This window comes from Micrasema longulum, unplaced genomic scaffold (assembly GCF_059751315.1).
Source record: "Micrasema longulum isolate JH-2025_06_02 unplaced genomic scaffold, ASM5975131v1 h1tg000250l, whole genome shotgun sequence".
Lineage (NCBI taxonomy): Eukaryota > Metazoa > Arthropoda > Insecta > Trichoptera > Brachycentridae > Micrasema > Micrasema longulum.
Window position 1 is genome coordinate 1,654,682 of NW_028277455.1, and position 15,405 is coordinate 1,670,086.

Sequence of the window (15,405 nt, forward strand, 5' to 3'; positions counted from 1 at the left end):
TGGACATGAAATATTAATTTTAAATGTTGTTTAAATAGCCAACCAATACACTGCCCTATGCACCACTTGATCCGAAAAGGGAAATGATAAATGGGACCTTGTACTTATATAACCAAATTTAATTACAATTATTTTGTAAAATAAGGAAAAATCTTTGTTATTTGATTGAAACAATGTGCCCTTTTGAGTTGGCTAATTTCGCATCGTAATTTTTATGAATAATTATGTAAATTCTAAGTAATTTTGCCTTGTTAAATTAACGGGGACAAACGATTGGCTCGCCAGTGACAGCTCCTGATAGAGTATTGAACGAACCCGCATCTTACAATATTACGCTTGTGTGTGTTACCCACACTACTACAGAGTAGAAACGTTTGAGTAGGTAGTGGGTACATACTTACCTAGCAATATATACATACCAGTACATAAATAATGTATCTATTTTTTTCTTTTTTTACCACCCAATTTAATGTTACAACGACTTATCAACCCCCTCCCTAGTTCAAGAGATGTTTTAGAAATTTGAGTTTTTTTTTTATATTGCGTTTTGTGTTTTTTTTTCATTTCTAGGAATATCAAATAAAACAAAAAGATATTTCTATATAAAACGCTAACTTTGTGGTCAAACATTTAAGTAAATATTTGTATATAAACCACCTAACGGCTTTTCTATGTCTAGCGGTTTCGAGACGTTCCCGTCTCGACGTCTGGACACTAATTACACTAACATGCAAATCCCACTGTATATCTTCACCATAGTGGTTGCTAAAATAATATAAAACCAACGTGCTGATAAGACACATTCTACTAGAAGCAAACACCAACGGGTACCGTTTGAGAGGTAGGTACGTCTCGAAACCAGTGGATATAAAAAAGTCAGTGGTGGTTATGTACGAATATTTACTAACATTTGTTCGAATACTTTCTCTGTAAATATGGTATCAATGATTGGTTGAGCATTTAATATACATACTAATATCTATATGGGCGTTTAAATATTAAAACAAATAAAATAATTAATCGATTATTGTTGTTTATGATTTTACTCAAACCTGGAGTTCTGCGCTGTAATTTATAAAAATAGTTAGACCGCTTAGTCTGTCGTGATTAATGCTTCCATTCGAAACTCGAGACTCGAAATTTCGACTCACGAGAAATTTTATATATTGAGACTCTTGAGATGCTAGTATTGACATTTCGAGTCCAACAGTGCAATTCCTAACGCTCTCTAGGGGGCAAAGAACGCGTGGCTATCACGTAATTTACCTTTTTTTTAACTTGCTGGATGCTAGGCGATTTCACCCTTATCTAGTTGTTTTAAGCACTTTTTTAAGTTACATTATTTTAATAAGTCGATTGAGATATATGTGTGTTTGGCGATATCGGGATAGTTAGTCGGTATGTTTTGTATTCATTTTAATAAAAAAATATATTAATGGTTTGCTACGATGGGATTTTTTAAGTATATTCAATATTTTTCTACGAAGTTAAGTCTATAAAAGTCTCGAAATTTGGTCTCGTTTTAGTCCCGAGACTTAAATTCGTGTCGAGACTGAAAGCCCTATTTGTGATACAAAAAATACGAACAGAGTACTGGTGGTTTAATTTAAACTAGCGCGGTCATATAACTTACACTAACGCATTTAAAATCTACAAGTTGTCGATTTTAAAAAACTTTGTATTAAATTTTAACCAAATGTGCTATCTTTTTTTAAAATTCAGTGCCAAAAAGAGTCCAAAAGAGATTTTTAAAAACATTTATATAACAATATTATAACATCAAGATTTTTAAAATTAGTATTCTGTGCATTAAAAATGTTTTGTGTAAGTTTTGTGAAAGCGCCATCACTACATAATCGACCTATTCATGATTTGATTAAATGAAAATACCAACATATTTTTAAACCAGTGTTTTTAATCCATAACTTAATACTCATACATATTTGTATATTTTTACTATTAAGAATCGCAGCGAAATTCAGACAAACGCAGAAACATCCTATGTATATTGTATTACCATATCATTAGCTAGTTGCTAAATAAAGCATATAAAGCAAAAGTTGTCTATGTCACGCTCATAAACGCGTCTGAGCGCGAGAGAGACAGAGATTATTTTCATAATGCGTATGCCGTGCGATGTCATACCATGGGCTTATTCACTGATACTACACAATGCGTATGTGGAAGTACAGCGCACGCGCCAGCTTATAAAAATCCACCAGTACGTATTCTGATGGGAAGTTAAAATGTATCATTTAATTTTATCTACAAAGTAAAATTGAGTTTTCTGTATGAAAAATAGAATATGTTTACAATTTTTTTAGACATGTTTAATTACCGGATACCGATGAAGATACTTTAAATTTTTATACAAATACAAATATAAAAACTTTCGGACTTAAATATTGATCTTAGTTTATACCGTCTCAGTATATGCCGATGAAGACAGCCGTTCATAATCGCGGCCCAGGTAACGTTTTCTAACGCTTATTTGATTCAGCATTGATAATTTGTAATTGGCCAGAACGCCCGAGTTGAGAGGTGAAAAGGCTATAAAAAAACAAAGATATTTTGTAATATGTCAACACGAATCGACGTAATTTTTTTTGCTTTATGACATTGAATAATATAAACTTTTGGAAAATACTCAAATATCACACACACAGAACAAAGTGTGTATTTTTATTTACTTCTCAAATCTTGATATTTTTATTTTGTTTATTTTTATTTATTGATTCATTCAACTTCTTGTACAAATTTATTTGTACATAAGCTGGCTTATTGCTGAATGGTATTTTTTTCCAACTAATTTATTAATATCGACACTAGTATTCAATGGGAAAAGGGAGTAGAGAGGAAAAGAAGAAAAAATATGAAAGAGAAACAAGATGTTTCTTTGGGCGTGATTCAAATAGAGCTAGATACTTTAGAAACATCTTTGATAGTAGATGGGAGTTGAATCTAAAGTCGAGCTGTATGAAAATTAGGAGGGTGCTTTGAGAATAAGAATGAGCAGGTAAATCATGAACTGATAAACGTAGAAAAAAATTCGGAGGTATAAAGGAGCGTTAGGACTATGAAGTACAGTGGACAGAAGTGAGAGGTTGTGACAGTCGCTCCGCTGTCTAATTAACAGCCATTTATTTGCCTTCGATAATCAAATTGGTGGTTCTATTTCCTAAGACCTAAATATATACCTAATGTTTGTTCGCTTTTAGAAGAAAAAACAGATAATTTCTTTATGTGACTTGTGCACATGTCACTATAGGGAACTGACGCACACCCTGCCGTAATGATTTGCATACTATACGGGTAATAATCTATTTTTCCAGTCATAAAATAACGTTAACACGATTTCAGCTCACTTTTTCCGTTTTGCTCAAACGTTTTAATAGGTGTTAAAAGCACCTTTGTGTATCTACATGGGACACGCGACAGACGTACGTGATAATATTTATGGCGATTAGAAATATTGTTTGGTTTTCCTCGTATATCATTTATGTACTATACAATAAACATACAGTGTATGTATGGAATTCTGTGTAGAAAAATAAAAATAGCCCGATTCGTTTTATTTTAGTGGTTGGATTCCTTTCAAATTAGTTACCGAATTTTTAAAAAAAATTACAAAAATACCGCCTTATATTTATTGTAAAAAAATCGACTTCTGCAAGAGCGGTCTTCTTGATGTTAATTTTTTTAATCATTTAAATATATAAAACCCTTAGATTTTTCATATAAGCTGATGTTTGATTTATATAAACAATTCAAGGAATTCTTTAAAATCGTGTTTGTTTTATTGTTTTTTATAATATTAAATTTTCCGCGTGTGTGTCTGCCATGCAAAAGGTCTTGAGTTCAATTTCCGACATTATATATTTTTTGTTAAGGTTTTTTACACTAGAACATTTTATAACTCCAAAACTAGCACCTAAACTGTACGACTGATCATCTTACCTTTATGTAAAAAATACATGATAAATATACGTTACAGTTGATGTACCAATGCAATGCCCGATGTACCATTCATCCTTTCCCTATTCTCACCCAGCCGCGGATAGGGTGCTGCAATTGCAGCGTATCTTGTCATTTTTTGCTACGCAGAATATAAGGTGAGCAGTCCTACGCTTCAGTCCAGTGCCAGTCTAGGAACTTTGAAACTTTTTAGTATAGAACCACCTGTGATATGAAATATTTTACTTCCACCTTGCCAGAAATCGAACTTAGTACAAAAACAAAGGTTTGGCCTATAATATACATAATCGTGTATTTACACAAGTTGTAACAAACATTTTAATGAAATATTTATTAAAAAACATTTTATTTCCACGCTTTTTTGCTAAAATTTCAACCCTGGTGGCACACCCCCGCTGCGCGACTAACGGGACCTAGCCCAGAACGCGCTGATTTGATCACCGAATACTAACCACTGATCGCTATATTATCATTATTACGATTTGAGAAATGACTTCTTGTCAATGTGGTCTTCATCAAAATTTGAATTATTTTATAGCATATAGACACACAAAGCCGTAGATGACAAATTGCTGAGATAAGACGGATTCTGTAGAGAAGGGCTATGGTGCTCACCTGACTCATGATTATAGAGATTAGATATGGGATGGTTCGCAGTTTACACCATCATTAATAACATTTTTTATGTAAAATCCATGACAAAATTGCTGAATTGGCTTCTCATTTTATAGTATAAAAGGCAATTTTATAATGCAAAATATAAAATTTTATGTAACTATTTTTTTTGTCGTTTTCAAAAGTTATTAGAAGAAGCAATAATACCTGTAGGTAACTGCTTTGCAAATAGAAATCAAAATATCGGACTTTGTCTTTTAGACAGTTGATCCGGAACACTACACTGCTTTTTTTTATTGAGTGGTTTTCCAATTGATATCTGTTGTTTTTTTATATGTCGAAAAATGTGAGAGTTTCTATAAATCATATTTTTAAAACGTTAATGGGATGATTTCCTCACCCTGAAAAAAGAGATTAATTTTATTTTAATATTTAATTTGTAAATCAAATAGGGTACCTATATGATTATGGAAAATTGAAAGTAAAAAGATGTAGGTCCTTTCAATAAGGTGTCCTTGTAGATTTGTGTCCAGATGTGTGCTTTTGGTGTGCGCGGGTAAGAATTTTATTGTTTTATTTAAATAAATGATTTTTTTTCTTTTTAGATTTATTTAAACAAATTGAGAAAAATGACCGAAGGTCGATCAAGTAACTTTTTAAATCAGGATCCAAAATACGTGGCGGCAGTCAAGGATCTAAAACATAAATTCCAAGAAAACCTGATGCAGGGTGAAAGGGGGAAATCCAAATCTGAAGTTCTTCAGACTTTCCTGAAGAAATCAAAGACTGTGGACTTTCATTCTTTCAGAAAGGCTGTGACTAATTTATCAGAAAATGCGAATGATCATCCTTCCTTGAGTTTTAGAAAATTTTCTTCACAACTCTCTTCCGCAAAAAGTATGTACATTATATGCAGACATTTTTACGTTAGATATGTATTGGTTGAGCTGATAATTTGTTTCGATCTATTTTAGCCAGAATAATCATATGGAAGTAGATACTATTTTGTCTGGAGGCGGCGGATGATGATGAACGGCGATGGAAGATGAAATGTTTGCGGCGTTGTGCGAGTTTAGGCAAAGTTATTATATTTTTCACGGCGAAAATAGCGAAAAACTTTTGTCGATTCAAAAAGGCGTGCGTAACATTCAGTCGTTGAAAAAGCGAAGAAAGCGCGGTGGAAAACAATGTAGCCAAACCAAAAATGTCCCGTCAGGCTCAGCAACCTCACAAAACTATAATTAGCCAGTATCTACTTACATATGATTATTCTGGCTAAAATGCTTCGAAACAAATTATCGGCTCAACCACGTACCTACTTTTTTTATATACACCGCAAGACAAATAAATTTACGAGTTCTCAAAAAAAACTAAAATTGACATATAATGAATTATTCTTGATATTTAATTAGTTTTTTTTATATTGTTTGACATATGTGATGACTACTCGTTATTTCAAGGTTAAAATAAAAAATCTTACTCATGAATTGTACTTAGAAATTGCCATTATATATCAGGTATCAGATTACCCGAACCTTAGAGACCCACAACGGTTCATTTATGGTCGAGTATTTGTGATGGAATAATAAAAGACATGTTATTTTTTAATTCATATTTAAGAAGTAGGTTCTTATCGCTTTATTTTAAATTAAAGTATTTTACATTTAAACATATTTATAACATTTAAAAATATTTAGTACTTAGTGAATTCACCTTTATTTTTTATAACATGTAAAATTCTATTATTTAGAGAAGCGTAAAGCGAATCTAAAATTTCTGATGTTATTTCTTCTTCCCAAACTTGAATTAAGTTTTTTTTTAATTCCTCAATGTTTTTTGATTTTTTTTTCCCGACTTTTTTTTTCATAATCGCCCATAAATTTTCTATCGGGTTCAAATCAGGGCTATTCCCGGGCCACGTCAACGATTTTAAGCCAATTTTCTCCTTGAATTCATTGATCTATAAAAAAACAATAAATTATTTATCATGTGGTCACAAAATGCATTTAAAAATATATATATTTGTACTCACAGTGCGGGCTCTATGGCACGGCGCAGAATCGTCCTGAAAAATTGGGTCCGCGGTATACTGCGTAATGTCCTCGATTGTTGGAATAATATGTTTTTTTAACACTTTTTTGTACTGAATGGCATTCATCGTACCCTGTACAAAATTTAGAGGTCCTAAACCGTATGCTGTCATGCACCCCCAAATCATCACGTAGGGTGAATGTTTAACGGTTCGAGTGACGCACGACGGATGATATCTTTCCCCACGTTTTCGTCGAACTATCTTTCTGCCGTCTGGACCAAAAAGGTTGAATTTTGATTCATCAGAGAAAACAACATTTTGCCAATCCTCCAAAGTCCAATTCTGGTGCTCTTTCCCCCAATCCAGTCTAGCCTTCTTCATTTTGTCCGTGAGTAATGGTTTCTTTGCGGGACTCCGTGCTTGGAAACCATGCTCCAACAGCCGCCTGGACACTGTTTTTACTGAAAATGTTGATGTGCTGGTAGACTGCACCTCTGCGTGTATTTCAGGTGCCGTTAAAAATCGATCGCGCATAACAATTTTTTTTATTAAGCGATCATCTCGGGCAGATGTCACGCGCCCCCGTCCGCTTCCTTTTTTCCGTTCTATGGATCCAGTTTCTTGGATTTTTTTTAATAAAAACCTCACTGCACCTTCTGAATACCCAACTCCACGAGATATTTCACAATTAGATATGTTTTCTTGCGACAATGTGATTATTTTGGATTTTATCGCAATCGACATTTGCTTTGCACTTTCCATGATTGTTGTGTTATGTTCACTCAAACGCGGGTAAAACAAGACTGTTGAGACATTTTAAAATGTAAATATTGTAGAAAGGTGACACATAGTGTCCTTAATTTATTAAACAAAAGAAAGAGGTATCGATAAAGGATTTCTTAGAAAAAGGGTTCAGTAAAGTCAAGGGGCGCGGTAGCAGGTAAACTCGTCATTTTTTTTGTCTTGCGGTGTATATTATTTATATTGAAATACTAAAAATCAAACGGCAAGTGGAATAAAATTTTACATGACTGGATTTTGGGTAATATATTTTTATAATATTATTTCATATAAATTTTCTTCCAAGCTCTCTGACTCACATGGATTTTAAAGTAAGTTGGAGCAAGCGAATGGACGTGAGTTGTTTTTGAGTGCCAATTCGTCTTACTTTCATCCGTTATACTATTATCTTCTCTCTATATTGTTTTAGTAGTTTACAATCTGTTCTCTGTTTTAAAATGCACAAATTTAATTTAATAAATTTTGTAATCGTATTATTTTATTTAATTATATTAAAATTACTTTTCAGCAATTGAAACACATGATGCGCGACGGAAGAATTTGATCCACAAAATAGAAAATATCCAACTTGAAATTTTGAGAAGTATAACCAATGGCGTCCATCCTAAGCTTGTATTACGAAATCAAAAGCTTTGGAGCAATTGTTTATTTAAAGAAAAGTTTGTAGCTACTAATAATATTATGTATATATATTTTTTATATTTGCGAGAGATTTTTTATCACGTTTCGCGATGCAATTTAATGTTTAAATTGTTACGCCCGGGATTTTTTTACAAAATGCAATTTTAAGTGGCGCTAAACATTCTGAACTTTTAGAGCTAACATAAACTATTTTCTTAAATTTCTGTAGCGTACTTGAAATTCAGTCTTGTAATTTCAAGACTTGTGATGAGTCACTCTTCTTTATAGCTCCGAAACTTTTCAACGCATTATGAATTATTTAAGTTTTTTTCGTTTTTTTTTTTATTATGAGTAAAGGGGCAGATTAAAAAGCTTCTTTTAAAAAGTATGTAAAGGTATATTTATTTTTTTATAAAATGTTTATCTTTGAATATTCGCACTTTTTAAAATGTTTGATACCTACCGCATACTTTCAGTAGGCTTTAGTGATTGAAAAAAATGTGTTCCGGTCATGCTTTTGTAGGATTTTTTTGTTTATGTAAAAGTGTTAAATATGAATTTGTTGTTTTCCGTAAAATATATATTTTTTAAATGTACATTTTTTTTTCAGAATATCTTTGAAGTCAACCAGCAACGCTCAGATGACCGTGGTGAACTTTTCTTCTGCGAATAGCCGCGATAAGTTCTGTCTTATTGTACACATCCTCTCAGTAGTCCATCAGATGCTTATGAAACGGTCAACGTGCACTAGAAGGTTTATTTTTTATTTAAATTGTTCAAGTAATCAATATTAATAATCCATTCATATTATTTGTACAAATTCGTCAATACCTTAATTGCCTTTGTTTATTTGTGCCAGACAAAAAGTTTAAAAATAAATGACTATATTATGCGTTTTCTTAGTTAACACATTAAAAATCTACGATCGTATGTTGAGAAAAACGCGCTATGTTTTCACTGCCTTTTTTTACAAGTTTCTGATTCTTTAAAAAACATCAAGCAAGAAAAGGGTATAAAAGTTTAGACACGTGCCTTAACTTCTATTTTTCCATCTATTGAATTTTGTGAGGTAAATTCATGGAACCCGTTGTTAATCAACTCCATTGAGGTTTTTAACTGGATTCATTCTTACATTTAGGTACTTAAAAATATGTTTACAGTAAAAAAGTCACCGTCTTTATCGTTTTCACACAAGCACCCTGATGTGTATTTATTAGAACATTGCATTTGGTTTGTGTATTGGTTTTTTTTAACTTTATTTTCCTTTTTTATTTTGTCAATAAATTCGTCAATTTTACAAATTTAATCTAACCTTTCCGAGCCTGATGGTAAAAAAATCCGCTAGGGTGGTATCAAGTATACCCCAGATAAAATTTTATAAAGACGGCTTAAAAAGAAAAAAAAATCGTTCCGATTGTCATGGTAGTGTCGTGATGATGATACATATTTTATATTTTATTTGTTATTAGCATTTATTATCATTATCATTATTAGCATTTTGAAAGAAATCGGTTAGTGCTCACAATTGCTGTATTAAAATAGTGTAGAATTAAACTACGCATATCCCAAATTTTGTTATTATTGTTGTTTGAATTGATTTTTACAGAACCACAGAAAAAAATAGCTATCTATAATTACCTATTATATTATATACTTAAATGCAGGTAAAAATTAATGAACATTTCTTGTGGGTTAATTAGTTTTAAAAAAACACCGCTCGCCACTACACATTAGCCCGGAATGGTTAATGAAACGCGATTTTAATTTATTTAAACTTTACTGTTTTTATTGCCTTCCCTATGACTGCTAATGTGCTAATACACGAATAGTGGCAAAAACTGCGTCAATTTACTTGTATTAAATTAAGTCAAAAAAAATAATTTTTCACTCTGGTATTTTATATCAATTTATTAACATCCTTAGGGAGCTATACTATCAGAACGTTGACCGAGTGAAGAACCAAGGGGCCATCGACGCCGCCGTCCGGGACCTGTGCTGCCTACTGGAGACTCCGCCCTGGGACCTCGGGCTGCTGGCCACGTCCAAGGGGCTCCTGGCCGGGCCCCTCTCCTTCACCACCTCTCAGGGACACACCGTCAGCTGCCAAGGAGCTGGTGCAGGAGGTAGTTGCAATCCTGCAATATTTCATTTTTTCTGGACTGGAGTCCAAAGAATAAGACTGATCTTACTTTTATGCACCAGATGATTACGATCCTCTGCGCAACGCCATATGCACCACTAACTACGAATAAATTTAGTTATTTATGTATATTGTTGTGCACACAGTGCTGCGTGATATTAGAACAAAAAAATAAAAACCTAGCACAGCAACAATTACGTACATTACACAATATACAGGTGGCCGGAGCAGTGACGTCCAAAGCTAAAATGTAGGTGCCTCATACTGAGGGGTATCCGAATCACCCCTTTGTATGTTCCGCAATTTTGCGTAGTTTTCCAGTTATGATTTTTTTAATGGGTTTTTGAAAATTTTCGTCCGGATTACTAGTGAATGATTTTTTTTAAATTTCTGGACGGTTTTTTCAGATTTTTTTGTAACGTCTTACTTTTTCTTTTTATATATCCATGTTTTAATATTGTTTTTTTTTTGTATAATTTAACTCAATATAATGTTATATTTTATATTGTCAAAGGCACTTATGCAGTATAAAAAATAAATGAATAAATAAAAATTAATAAATCAATATCGTTGGCATACAAACTAGAATAACAGTGGAGAAAACATTTGAAAATAACATTAATATAATTAATAAACATTTAAGGGCCTAGATAAAGAAATGATGATGATGATTTATTATCATTTCAGGGGTCCTTATTCCCCAAGATGTTGTCAACATTACCAATATACAATCTACCGCCAGATTTATTCTAGTGGTAGAAAAGGATGCCACTTTTCAAAAGCTCATAGATGAAGAGGCTTTGGAAAGACTTGGACCGTGTATCTTAATAACGGTAAATAACGTTTATTTTATAAATCTATGCCTATGTAAGCATATTTTTAACATCAATGCAAAAAAAAAACAAAAAACGATATCTACATAAAAAAATGTGGAAAGATAGCCGTCTAATAAAAAAAAAAGAATTTACATATTACAACAGAGATCAGCCAATGACAGATCATGGGCCCTGTAATTACCTAGAGAAGTCTATGGAAGCATAATCCTTTTAAAAAATTCTTGAATACTCCCTGCGGTGCTATTCTGAACCGCTCTCGCGGCCGTAAAAAACACATTTTTTATTTACATACAAAATACGTGAGATAAAAGTGCTTTCTACGGCCACGAGAGCATTTGGAATATGACCTCTAGGGTGGTATTCTGAATTTCCAAATTAACCACTCTCTAGGGGATAGAACAAATTTAGAATACCACTCCTGGGGGGTGAAATTTACTCCTCGCGTAGACAACGTTTTTTTAGAAACATTTGGACAACCTCAAAATATTGTTTTAGAAAGTATATTCAATCATTGTGAAATAAAAGGCCGCCAATACAGGGTGTTCTTTAAACCCTGTCATATCCGAAACCACGATGATCAGTTTAGCTTATTTAAAAAATATTTAGAATGAAGAAAATTAAAAAAAATAAAATATTAAAAAAAACAAATGGTTGCTTACCTCTGCAGGGGTGAAGCGAGGGGATGTGATCGCGCGGTTGACGGTGTATCAGACTCCCTCCTCCCCCCGCCTCGTTTCTCCCCTGCAGAAGTAAGCGACCATTTGTTTTTTTTTAATATTTTATTTTTTAAGATTTTATTGGTTCTTAAAAAATATTTTTATGTGCCAATATGTCTTCTTGCTCATACTGGTCATCGTGGTTTCGGATGTGACAGGGTTTATATAATTAATCGCAAATTCGATGGATTATTTATTTTTATCTTTCTCAAAATTAATTGTTTTGTAAACAGGTTTTTAAAACTTTTTTTTATTACTACACTATTTTTTTTAGGGTAAAGGCTACCCCGATATTAGCACAAGATTAATTTTGAAGCTTTTGGTAGATACTTTAAAGATTCCTGCCTTGGCCTTAGTCGACGCGGATCCCCATGGTATAGAGATTATGTGCACATATCGCTTTGGTTCCTTGGTAAGTTATTTAAAAACATTAAATGAATATTTTTTTTAATCAATCAACGAACCCAGCAACTTTCGTTCGAGTGGTCATTGATTTGATTTAAATTCAATTAAAAAGGTGATCTGCAATATTTTAAAATACATTGGACTGGCCCCTGAAGCGTAAAGCTGATCATGTTACCTACGGATATCAAATAAACTATTCAGATTCCCTACGACTGATGTAAGAATACAGTGGCTTATGCAAACATTACCTGTTGTTTTTATGTCCGCCGTGCTCTCAGCGCGTTTACCTACCATGCGAGAGGTCTCGGGTTTAAGTCTCGACATGGTTGACGTCATTGACATATAATACATATGTCAATGGTTGACGTGAAATATTTATTAAACTGTTTTAACGCCTGTGCGTTTTTACAGTACAATATTTAATTTTCCTCGTACTGGCACTCAAAATGTAAGACTGATCTTTGCTTATTTTACCAAAGGCGAGCATGAAGTGAAATTAAATTTATTGAAATTTATTTAATTTAATTTTCAAAAAAAAATTTGAAAACTCGACTATTGGCGAGTTGGTACTAAATGTCATGTTTTTCCATCATAAGGCCCCAGGAGTGCTTTTCTAAACCGCTCTCGCGGCACGAAAAAACAGTTTTTTTTATTTTTAACAATTTACATACAAAATACAAGAGATAAGAGATGTTCACAGATTGTTTAAATGTTTTCTTTCCTTTTTTAATATTAAGTTCATAGATTGTTAAAATTTGTTAAAATTTTTATTGTTTAAATGTATACTATGTATTGTTACAAGAAATGTACTATTTTTTTTATGTACCGTCCCAAATGAGTTTTCTCGTACAACTCCTGGGAATATAATATCATGATATTCATGTCTTATATGTTTTATTAATAAATAAAATAAAAATTTTAAAAAAATAATACGGCCGCGAGAGCGTTTTGAATACTACCACAGAAAATCGAAATTGATGTACAAAAATGTCTATATAATTAAACACGTTAAGAAAATTTCGTATATGTATACAGGGTGTTCTTTACACCCTGTCACAACCGAAACCACGATTATCAGTATGGGCAAGAAGACATATTAGCATATTCAAAAAATATTTAGAAAGCAAAAACTAAAAAAAAATAATAAAAAAATAAAAAAAACAAATGGAAAAAAAACAATGGCGTGGCCATGTGGTTGCCGGTGTATCAGACTCCCCTCCCCTCTCCTCGCATCACCCTTGCAGAAGTAAACAACCATTTGTTTTATTTAATATTTTATTTTTGTAAGATTTTAGCTGTTCTAAAAATTTATTTTAATGTGCCAATATGTCTTCTTGCTCATACTGATCATCGTGGTTTCGGATGTGACAGGGTTTATATTACAAAAAACATCATGTTTAATGTTATATTCCCATTGTAATACGGGCCCACGTTTTAATTCAGACTTTCTAATCTCTAAACTAAAAAAAAAAGGACAATACATTAACTCAGTGAAATGGCTAGGCTTTTCTCTTTTTTTATTGTTTTCCATTATTTTTCAATATTTTTTTCGATTCCAATTTATTTTTTAGGCCATGTCCCACCTCTCGAGCCGCCTAGCAGTGCCATCTGTGCGCTGGTTGGGGATACACGCCTCGGACATAAACCGCCTCGGCGCGCCCAGCCTTCCCCTCTCGCCCAGAGATGTCAGCAGGGCGGGGGACATCCTGGCGCGGCCGTACTGCTGCGCCGGCGCCCCCCTGCGGCAGCAGTTGGAACTAATGCTGCTGAACGGGACCAAAACTGAAATTGAAGGAGTCGCCACCATGTCACAAGCGTATTTGACAGACAGATACATTCCGCATAAAATATGTGCCAAGGACCTTATTTGATTTTTTTATGCTATTGTATCAATATATCGTCCAGTAATAAAACCCTGTAATGACGTAATAAGTTCAGTGCTACGAAAAATTTAAAAAATATAAAAAATAATGTTTTCTTTTACGCGGTAAAAATTAGAGCATTTTATGAGGAAGTTCAATGTTTTTTTTTTTCATTTTTTTTTATTTGTTAATAGACTTTTAAACTAAGCCATTTTTTTTTTAAAAAACATTTTTGTGCTATAAACATATCAGCGCTATGATTTTTTTAAGTTTTGTATTTCTGAAATTAATCCGCGTGCGACGTCTCAAAATCTCTTTCGCTTCTTCTCGGTTAGTTCTGCCGATTGGTCCATCGACGAAAAAGGGAAATATTTCACAACTCTCTTATCATTGGTTGATTCGTATAAACTGATGACGTCGTTCAAAGTAGGTAATTCGTTTTTATTAAAATATTTTCTTTTTGTACATTTTCAAGAAACTTTGCCGTTTAATTGAATACTACCAATTTTTACCGCGCATAAGAAAATATTTTTTATATCCAAATTCCCGTAGGGCTGGTGTAATAGTACAACTCTTTAAGTACAACTTTTTTAAAAGTATTTTAAGAGGGTTTATATAACGTGTCAACTTTCAATCTAAACCTTGAAAGATATTATCAGTTAATGAAGCTCGAAAAATGACACACAGGAAACTCCGTTTATACGGCCTCCACTCCTCTGGATTGCCAAATATCCGGATCATAAACAGGAAATAAAACTTTGAAATCAGGACCCCTCTGCTCTTAAACGGTTTCTTCTTCAAAGCAATAAACTTTGCCTGTGCGATTATGAAAGCTACCTTCATCTGTGCATATCGAGACGGTACACTTAACTTCTGTACTATGTCCATGTTTACAAACTCCAATGAATCCCCCAATTAAAGCAAAAAATGCTCGCTTAAACATGATTTTTATATGACTTTTGACAATTACCAAGACGGTGTGCTTAACGATTGTCTGTATTTATCTACCGAACGATTACAAAGCAAGCTTCTTTAATGTCTCGATACGTACTCTCAGGAAAATAGTAAAACAGATCGAAAAAATGATAAATAAATTTGTATTTTATAGTGACAATAATTTACGCCTAGATGCTCTTATATGTCAGTGGGGCAGAATCTAGCTACGCATCTCGGCGTTTGTTTTTAAAACTAACAATTATGTCAGAATTCAATTCAATTTCAAAATTGACTTATTTTTCTCTCAAATTTTGAATAGGCTTTTAAGAAACAAAGTGCCAACCTCTGAACGGTTAAAAATTAAAAAAAATCGTAATTAAAGGACGAATTGGTCGATGGAAGAAATTGTTTGTCACTTTTTATGTGTAGATATGCGTTTCGAGTAGATACACAAACCAATGTACAA

At 33.0% G+C, this 15,405-nt stretch overlaps 1 protein-coding gene across 1 annotated transcript; it reads left to right on the plus strand.

Annotated features, from left to right (window-relative positions):
- Positions 1 to 5,219: 5,219 nt before the first annotated feature.
- mei-W68 (meiotic W68) lies at positions 5,220 to 14,012 on the plus strand. Its single transcript, XM_088223746.1, has 7 exons — positions 5,220 to 5,238; positions 7,932 to 8,082; positions 8,655 to 8,798; positions 9,968 to 10,158; positions 10,872 to 11,017; positions 12,011 to 12,148; positions 13,713 to 14,012. The coding sequence occupies exons 1-7, from the start codon at positions 5,220 to 5,222 to the stop codon at positions 14,010 to 14,012; spliced, it is 1,089 nt and encodes a 362-aa protein (XP_088079872.1).
- Positions 14,013 to 15,405: the final 1,393 nt, after the last annotated feature.